The sequence below is a fragment of the Nansenia antarctica genome (genome assembly GCF_963989245.1).
Source record: "Nansenia antarctica genome assembly, chromosome: 4".
NCBI classification, from domain to species: Eukaryota; Metazoa; Chordata; class Actinopteri; order Argentiniformes; family Microstomatidae; genus Nansenia; species Nansenia antarctica.
The window spans coordinates 50,145,824-50,155,823 of NC_137689.1; the positions used below are offsets into that span (position 1 = coordinate 50,145,824).

The 10,000-nt window shown below is 42.8% G+C and overlaps 2 protein-coding genes across 2 annotated transcripts in view; both read right to left on the reverse strand.

The window, feature by feature from the left end:
- The window catches only part of LOC308156055 (uncharacterized protein), a gene marked incomplete at its 3' end in the record, with an annotated part of 21,789 nt that extends 17,816 nt beyond the window's left edge, over positions 1-3,973 (reverse strand). The window contains exon 1 of the mRNA XM_080529416.1: positions 3,754-3,973. Within this exon, the coding sequence (XP_080385542.1) occupies positions 3,754-3,812 (59 nt within the window). The 5' untranslated portion in view covers positions 3,813-3,973. The remainder of the gene's footprint in view (positions 1-3,753) is intronic.
- A 690-nt stretch (positions 3,974-4,663) lies between these two features.
- Positions 4,664-10,000, reverse strand: part of mat2al (methionine adenosyltransferase II, alpha-like) — a 6,396-nt gene continuing 1,059 nt past the window's right edge. Inside the window, exons 2-9 of the mRNA XM_080529039.1 lie at positions 9,081-9,158; positions 8,758-8,880; positions 8,497-8,609; positions 8,047-8,190; positions 6,770-6,988; positions 6,395-6,577; positions 5,760-5,893; positions 4,664-5,551 (exon numbers count right to left, since the gene is read on the reverse strand). Of these exons, the coding sequence (XP_080385165.1) occupies positions 5,449-5,551; positions 5,760-5,893; positions 6,395-6,577; positions 6,770-6,988; positions 8,047-8,190; positions 8,497-8,609; positions 8,758-8,880; positions 9,081-9,158 (1,097 nt within the window). The 3' untranslated portion in view covers positions 4,664-5,448. The remainder of the gene's footprint in view (positions 5,552-5,759; positions 5,894-6,394; positions 6,578-6,769; positions 6,989-8,046; positions 8,191-8,496; positions 8,610-8,757; positions 8,881-9,080; positions 9,159-10,000) is intronic.

The following is a 10,000-nucleotide window of genomic DNA, read 5'->3' on the forward strand; positions in this document are numbered from 1 at the left end:
AGATTAGAACATGCACTGTGTGTACTGTGTCATTGACCACGTTCATATTGTATGTAGCCCGTCTTTGCTTGTTGTTGTTCATGCGAGCCATCCTGCCAGACCGTGTGTCCCTATAGTGAACATAAAGAGTAGACACACACATACTAGTACTATTTGTGTATAGCCGTTCCTTAACACACAACTCACATTGATACCAAGTGGCTTCCTGTTTACAAAGGAGAAAGGCTTCTTTGGTAAAGTATTTTCTGACACAATGGAAGTGATTGTCGATATAGAATTCAACTGAGCTCCACTTCCTGGATGTCAGAGGCAGTAATACATGGCTGTGTGACTTAGTCTTCCAGAGGGGGAGAGCCCCCCACACAGAGGACTACTCTATGTACATACAAGCTTGTTCATTTATCAAAACATTTCAACCGTGCTTGTTATTTATCGTATCAGTGAGTGTTTGTTGTAAATGGTGAACGTTGAACGAAGTCAAGTCAAAGTTTACTGATCATACGCACAGGATACAGGATGTACATCGTACAATAAAACGCTTACATCGCAAATATCAGGACGTATCAATATAAATACAATAACAACACAATCTGCAATTAGTCTAAGATACCTTTTGTACTTTTAGAACATGTAGGCCTAGATCTCATAAATACGGTATGCTAGAATAACATTTGAAAAGGCAAATTAAGCGAAGTGAACTGAACAATTCAGGGTTATCGTCTTTATCAAGAGAACCCGCAGTCGAGCAGGACAGAGGGTCCCATGTTCCAGAGGCCTGCAGCTAGACCTAGCGCTTAGCTAATGACAGGATTTCCACACATCCCCCAGAGGGTTGACAGAGGTGACTGCTCTGTAGTGACTTGACTATGGGGAGGAGCTACGGTTGCTTAGCGCTGTCCTTCGGGAAGAAATGGCAAATCACACACTGTATTAGTCACTGTAAACCAATTAACCTCTCTATTTAGCCGATGTCACTGTTTTTGGCTGGAGCTTTTAACATTGAGGTTTTTTTCTCAAATGTTCCCTTAGTTGATACCTCACTCTATATACACACACAGACACACTGACACAGACAGACACACACACACACACACACACACACACACACACACACACACACAGAGGGATAGGCTTTTCTTAACAAGGAGTACAACACCAAGTCAATTTAAAGCACTGCATAGATAGTATAGGGGAAAAAACATCTTAATAACCCTGATAAAGAGAGAGAGTGTTGTCATCATTTCAAGACAGCGTGAGCAGTGGCTATCTGTCTTGCTCTTGGTCTGCCATTGTAACAACAAATACAGCAGGGTTATTCCTCCGATGCAGGTCTGGACAAGCAGCCAAGTCTGCCATCGCTCCCTGACATAACACAGACATCTAGGGGAGGGAGGGAGGGAGGGATGGGGACCGTGAGGGAGAGGGATGAGACAGTTGAAGACCGAGATAGGGAAGAAAAGATAGAGAAAAAGAGAAGAAACCAGGAGAAAAGTTGAAATAACAACATGAGGATATGAATTGTGAATCTACAGAGAGAGAGAGAGAAAGAGAGAGAGAGAGAGAGAGAGAGGGAGAGAGAGGGAGAGAGAGAGAGAGAGAGAGAGAGAGAGGGGGAGAGAGAGAGAGAGAGAGAGAGAGAGAGAGAGAGAGAGAGAGAGAGGAGAGAGAGAGAGAGAGAGAGAGAGACAGAGAGAGAGAGAGAGAGAGAGAGAGAGAGAGAGAGAGAGAGAGAGGAGAGAGAGAGAGAGACAGAGAGAGAGGGAGAGAGAGAGAGAGAGAGGGAGAGAGAGGGAGAGAGAGAGAGAGAGACTGGTTGAGCAACCCTTTCTGGAAGCATCATTCTCGGGGCTGCCAGTGGGTAAGGTCTTAAGTAAAGCTAGGTTTGCCACCTGCGAGGCCACTATATTGTCACTACATTCCTTCTAAACAAAGAGAGAGGGAGAGAGAGAGAGAACTAGGCCTATGCTACACTCCTTCAAACAACACCAGAGTCCACTCTACTACCCACATACCCAAGAAGGTTACACTTTCGGTTACACTAACAACTTTCATTTCTAAGTCATTATAAATGCATGCTTATCATGTTTCTAATGTGTACTGATACTATTTACCAATAGTCTGTATGTGCACTACTTAATGTATTCAGAATGAATGAACTAGCCTAAATAATGTGTTATTGCTTTTTAATGATTGGTAATTAAAGTGAATATACAGAGAAGTACACAGCAGGATCTCCATCATCTATCATGTTGAGAACAACAACAAAGGAATGGATGAAACATGGAGATGGAACACAGTCCACAGTGGGGGACACGGTCCACAGTGGGGGACACGGTCCACAGTGGGGGACACGGTCCACAGTGGGGGACACGGTCCACAGTGGGGGACACGGCCCACAGTGGGGGACACGGCCCACAGTGGGGGACACGGTCCACAGTGGGGTCACGGTCCACAGTGGGGGACACGGTCCACAGTGGCTTTGGACGAAAACGGAACACAGTCCAACACCAGCCATGTGTTCTTCCAGCCTCCCATTAGCTCAAACACACTGACCTACTCAGGGACATAGTATGTCTTTGGAAGCCAGCCAGGTAGACATCATCAGTTTCTCATATAGATCATGTCTCTCTGGAATCACGTTCACCACCACAGTTTGATTTGGGGTTGACAGGACAGTGGACCCTGTATCTAAAGACTAGGTAGCAACATCATAACGGTTTCTGATTAGTTTCCAATTTTATTTTATTTTTTTATTAGCCTATCAATGTTGTGTCAGTCTATCCTGAGGAAAGCCATGTGCTCTTTCTGCGCTACTAGTAAACTACACTCCGGTCCAGCTGTCAACACCTCCCCCACTTCGTCCCCCACCTCGCTGTAGCGTGCGAGCAGCTGCGGAGGGCGAACAGCCGTGAGTATGATGAATGTATGATGAATGCTATGTAGCCTACTTAACCATAGGGTTAGGGACCCCCAATCCGATCTGAGCTTCCTAACAACTTTGACTTTCAGCTTCATAGCAGTGGAGGTGAGGGTTATGATGATGATGATGATGATGATGGTGGTGATGATGATGATGATGGTGATGATGATGATGATGATGATGGTGGTGATGATGATGATGATGATGATGATGATGATGGTGATGATGATGATGATGGTGATGATGATGATGATGATGATGGTGATGATGATGATGGTGATGATGATGATGATGATGATGCTTATTATGATGGTGATGATGGTGATGATGGTGATGATGATGATGATATGATGATGATGATGATGATGATGATATGATGATGATGATGATGGTGATGATGATGATGATGATGATATGATGATGATGATGATATGATGATGATGATGATATGATGATGATGATGATGACGATGATGATGATGATGATGATGATATGCATTTCCCTTCCAGGCCCACTTTTTTTTATAATACAATGCATATAACATGTCTTGAGCCTAAAGGTGTGTCTCTAAAACAGAGAAAAAGACCCCAACCGAGTCCTAAGACCTTAAGCTTTCCTACAACTTTGACTTTAAACTCCAAGCAGTGGTGCAGGAGGTGATGATGATGATGATATCCATTTCCCCCTCCACGCCCACTATTTATAATACAACGCATGTAACATGTATTGCGCCGAAGGTCACTATAATAACTGGGGGGGGGGGGGGGGGGGAATACAATTCACAATCACACCATACAAATCATCCCTTATTGGCTATAATGTGGACGTCTTACATTTTCTGGACTGGTTTCTTCCTCTTCTTCGCGGCGTAGATTCCCCCATTCCCCAACATGATGATTTAGACCTTTCGAATGATCAAAATCAGTGAATCACGTTTAGTTTTCCTCCCCTGTCCCGTCAACTTCTAATGGAAATCCAAACCAAAAACACGCATGAAATACAGTTCCAAAAGCGAAGGGAGAAGTTGTCATGGTGGATGTGTCGACACGCCCTTGGCTCTGCTCTGCTCCTCTGTAGACCGTTAACACTGCGCCGTTAGTCCGCTCGATGGCTCCCAGAGTCCCGCTGGGGTCCAATCCCAAACCACGCTCTCGATCCCGTCCCTCAAATGTGAAAGTTGTCACCTATGATCCTCAAAACAACTCGACCTGATACGTACGTCTTTTTTTTTCCTCTTTCCAGGTTTTAACCAATCGACATCGATGTAACATGTGCACATTTCTGTCAGACCGATTGTCATTGGTCTATTTCCAGAATGCCTAACTCCCATTGCCGTTGTTCATAAAAACATCATAAATACTGGACTAAACTAGATATAACTCTGCAACAAGTGTTCTAATCTTGGAACTGATCTCTATTCTATTAATGTTTATCCTTTTCTATACAAAGTGAAAGTTCATGAATCACGACCTCAAGCTGGTTAAAGTAACATTCTGCGGTGCTTTTCTTCAGTCCTTGCGATGGTGCAACAGGTTATTGCCTCCCTCTAGAGGCTGTTATAGGTACTGGGCTTCCCTTGAATGACAGCGGCCCCGAGGTTCTTTGGTATGCATGGCACATCTCTGAAGGCCATAGTAACCAGTGTAGAGGATGAAAAAAAGACTTCAGATGGATTCTTCTATGGAAATGATCAGGCAGACTGTAATTCATAAAGCATATTTTATTTTCTCTAATAGTGAAGATATATCAGTAAATTCGGTCAGAACATCATCTTCAGCATTTATGCTCAGGAAATTATTATGATTATGTGAGTATTACAACATTGTCAGCAGTTAATGTGTTTTCTATGTAAAGCCTACATACAGTGTTGCTTAGTATGAATGTCCAGTCAGGGGGCACACTTTACCAAAGAGACATGCACTCTACTCATTGTGAACATTCTAAAACTGCGACACTTTAATGAATGTGCAACAAATATTATGGGCAATATGACAACCCATGTGTACATAAGGTTCAGATATAGGAAAAGTTAGGATATTTATAGCATAGCTAAGTGTACAGCACAGTGTTTCATTGTATAGTATAGTAGTATAGTATAGTAAATAGTGTACATAGCCTTATTAATGTCAACCAGCTCTTTTCTCTTTTTTGTTTTACCCTTGGCTCTCTTGTTTTTAGTCTTTTTTCCAAGCACCAGGGGAGCCCCCCCTCCTACATTTCGTTGTATGGTACCTGTACTGTATTAATGACAATAAAGACCATTCATTCATTCATTCATTCATTCATTCATTCAAGGCACCATTCTGTTGTTACAAAATCAAAGTGGAATAAAATCATATTCTTTTCAGTAGGAAAATACTAAAATACAAAGAAATACAGTCACATAAACCCAGTCCAATCTAGGGTCATAACACAGGTTTAAAGTTGCAAAAATACTACTTTTTAATATCGTATTAATGATCATAGGCCGTTACATTTTCTGTCTTGATTACAACATAAAACAATTGTGGAGAAGTCCACACTCTCTATCACAACACCAGGGTCTTAGTCTGCTCCCAGGGGAACTCCTCTCTGCCAAAGTGGCCGTAGCAGGCAGTGGGCTGGTAGATGGGTCTCTTCAACCCCAGCTCTCTGTGAAAACAACAACTCAATCACATTCTCTCCAGTCTACTCATTTAAATGTTCATCTCATGATTCCTAATGCCCCAATGAAATAATGAAGGAGCGCCTTATCAAGCTCTCTAATAAATTGTATTGAAAGCCTAGTAGAAGCACAATACAGTATTACTACTAAAGTACTGAATTACTAGACGAGTAAAAGTTAGAAGACTGTACTAACTTCACGATGACTCCAGGTCGCAGGTCAAAGTTTTTCTCTACTATTCGCAGCAGTTCATCTTCATCCCTGGTAGACGTGCCGTAGTGGAACACTGAGATGGACAGCGGATGGCTCACACCAATGGCATAGGAGACCTGTAACATACACCAGGTGAGCAGTGAGACAGTGGGGACCACCCCTGGTCTGAGGAGCTACTGAAGACCGCACCTGGTCTGAGGAGCTACATATTGTGCAGGGTTTTATTATTTTATTCTATTTGACAATGACCTGATTTGACTTGACATGGCCCAACTGATCGAGTCCCCCACTGACTGAATCAGGCGAGTCAGTACTGGGCTGGAACAAAAGCCTACATAACCAGTAGTTCTGTTCTCCATGACAAGGTTTGACGTTGACCACTCCAGTAAGACTGAGGTTAACTCCGGTGTTTTACAAAGTGTGAGCCTTTATTTTTGTTGTTGTTTTTATTATAATATAAATAATGCACCAACCACACCAAGTCAATTTCCTGTATGTGCGAATATACTTGTCAATAAAAATAATTCGGATTCGGATTATTTTCAGTGTGAACTACAAAGTGTGAGCCTTTAATTAGATTGTGAACTACAACGTGGAGTCCAGTACGGGCTTCTTACCTGAACAAGAGCTCTCCTGCACAGCTTGGCTTTAACCAGAGACTTAGCGACCCAGCGGGCTGCGTACGCTCCAGAACGGTCCACTTTAGAGTAGTCCTTTCCAGAGAATGCCCCTCCTCCGTGACCTCCCCATCCTCCATAGGTGTCCACTATGATCTTACGGCCTGTGAGTCCGGCATCACTCTGTCCAGAGAGGTAAGAAGCAAACACACAAATTGTTGTATTCATGTGCAAAAAACAACAACTTGAAAACCTGTCTCTGTGTTGCTGCTGAAGAAATGACACAACTATCTAACCACAGCCATTCACTCCTCTGCAACTGCAGTACCTCATCATGCGTGCAGTTCCAGGTAGTTGAATGTGATCGACACTCACCTGTGGACCACCAATAAGGAATTTCCCACTGGGTAGAAGGTGGTAGATGGTCCTGTCGTCCAGGTATCTGTCAGGGATGATCACTTTGACCACCCTCTCCATCAGGCTATGTCTGATGTCCTCCAGTGAGATGTCAGGACTGTGCTGGACAGAGATGACCACCGTGTGAACCCTCACCGGCTCCATGGCGCCCATGTTGTCACGGTATTCTACCGTAACCTTGGAGAGAAGAAACAGGAGGTCAGTGACAGAGACTGCAGACAGGTCACATGAAACTGTAGTGGTTTTATATCATGTTATACTGAGAAATGTAAGTCTCTCTACAGTTTGGTGAATCTAGCACTCAAGGAAGGCCCATTTCCTTCCTGTAAGGGATGGGCCAAGATCTGTGGCGCAGTGAATAATGCTGACTATGGACAGGGCCCATAACTTGTGTAATCACAGATTTGTATAATATGATTGGTTCCCAAGAATAGTGACCTCATGACCAAGGACAGGTCTATAAATATGAGTCGCACCCATCGTTGGGGGCTTCCTGCTTGCTTCTTGCTTATTGGTCTGCTAATTTCTCTGTGCACTCATGTAACTTGGCTTAATAAAAGGCCTCTTTGGAGACAATTGATCTAAGCTCTTTGTGCTTTGTAAGTTCTACTAAATCTATTAAGAATCAAGTATATCCACAACAAAACAATTGTAACAGCAGCTTGTGAAACCAGGGTGAAACCAGGAACAAGTTGGCAGACGATTTAATGTTCAGATTTGTATTCTGAAAGATTTAAATTGTAAAATGAAAATCAATGACACACTCACTAGTCAACTAACATTATTTGTTTTGTGAGCCTGCTAACAATGTAATGTAGTGTTATAGTTAACTAGGTAATAGTGGGGATTACTCACCGAATCCATTGCATTGCAACAGTTTGGCTTGATTAGCGAGTGTGTCATTGATTTTCAACAACGTTGACATTCATTTAAAATGTTCAGAATAAAGGTCTGAACATTTTGATTGGTTTGGCGACTTGTTCCTGGTTTCACCAGCTGCTTTCACAATTATTGAACTGTAATGAAAAGACACCAAATCCAGTTTCATCGTAGTTAAAAGTATATGGAAGTTACTGTGTAGTTGTGTGTGAGATTGCATCAATTGCTAAACCATCAGTAAGTGAACTGTAGACCTTGAACTGTAGAATTCCAGAATGGAGCCATCCTAGCCAGCAGTAACCCACAAGGCTGGCACATAGTCACGACCATCAACCTCACAAGGATGAAGAGCTCACCTGTGTTTTGGAGTCTGGCCTTATCCAGGGACATTCTCCAGTGGAAAAGAGCTCCTTTATCCTGAAGTTGAGCTTATGAGCCAGGACAATGGTCAACGGCATACACTCTTCTGTCTCATCAGTGGCATAGCCAAACATCAGACCCTGACAAGAGACAAAAGGCCTCTTAGCATCAGACAACAGCACACAGTAGCAGAATATAGTCAAATGGAGTAGAATGGTTTAACAGGCAGTTCTGTCAACAAACATACTGCAATGCTATGGCAGGTTTGATTGAATAAAGGTGAGTCTTTTCTCCCCCCCCCCCTGTGGCAACCATTCTCTGTGTATTGTTACTGGCATTAACAGTGCAGACTGATTGGTGTGGTAAATACTTGATGTTATAAAGATAATATAACATAATAAGATTAAAAGTTGCTGAGGGCAAAGACAAAAGTCCACATACTGTACCTGATCCCCTGCACCAATATTCTCCTGGTCCCTGCCTTCAAACACACAGTCTGCTATCTCTGCACACTGTGGCTCTAGGGCCACGATCACGTTGCAGGTCTTATAATCAAAACCTGTAGGAGACAGTAGCCCTGTTTTAATTCCAGCTGAATGAATCACATTATCACAAGCTGCCGTTGTGTGTCAGTGATGTAGCATTGTTGAATGAAGTAGCAGACAGACACCGCAGCTCAGCTGGTGGTGTTGTTTGGTTAACCATACCTTTGGAAGAGTCATCGTACCCAATTTTCTTAATGGTGTTTCTGACCACTGTCTGTAGGTCCACCTTAGCCTTGGATGTTACCTCCCCACACAGTAAGATCATGCCTGTCTTTGTCACACATTCTATTTGGGAGGAATATAAAAATAATATATAATAGATCAAAGATAAAGCTGATTAAAATGTAAGAACAATGTTGAAGATGTATGGTGTTTAATTAAATACAACATTTGTCCAAGCTTCAACTTGATACTACTCAAATGCAAAGGAAAACATGTTACAAACCTATTTGTAATCTTAACACTGGAGAAACTGTCAAACTTACCACAGGCCACTTTAGAGTCTGGGTCCTGAGTTAGATATGCATCAAGAACAGCATCACTGATTTGGTCACACATTTTATCTGATAATAAAGAATTAAGTAAATGTTAAATATTCATGTTAAATATGGAAGAGTACTAGGGCCAAATGAGAGAGAAAAAATAGTGATTGGGCGGTTGTACTCCAAGTCAGAGTTTATTGGACATATGCACAAGATACAAGATGTAAATTATACAATGAAATGTTTACTTTGCAAGCTTTCTGTCAACAGGGCAAATATCAGGACCTAACTAACAAATACAATAATAACACAATAGTCAATAAGTGTAAATAAGGCAATATGTGCAACATAAAGCGAGCAATAAGTATGTTGTCTTAGGTGCCGCTGAGCAGCCAGTAGTGCAGGTGGGCAGCTAAATGTTAAGGCCTGGAGGTAGACAACCTGTCTGTCTTAGATCGGATGAACCGCTATTGTCTGCCAGACGTGAAGCTGATGACCCTCTCCACTTCAACCCTGTCAATGTGGTTGGAGGCAAGGTTGTTGTCCTGGCACCATTGTGCCAGCAGTCTTACCTCCTCCCTGAGGCTGTCTGGTCACTGTTGGTGTGGCCACAGCCATGGGTGAACAGGGAACAGAGGGGACTGAGCACACAACCCTGGGGAGTCAGAATGGGACCTGTTGCTGTGTGCCACGGTTCAAATGCCTGAGTTAGATGACCTGCTGGAACTATAGCCTACTTGTTGACATGTACCAGAGTGATGGCAAGAGGAGATGTGTGGAGGGAAAAAAAGCATACCACCTCCTATGTGAAACATAATGAAGGAGGGGTTATGGTTTGGGCATATTTACCATGGGAACAGGCTAACAGGCGACAGTAACATCTTGTTTGCTCAACTACATTGGACAGCGCTTCATCATATAGC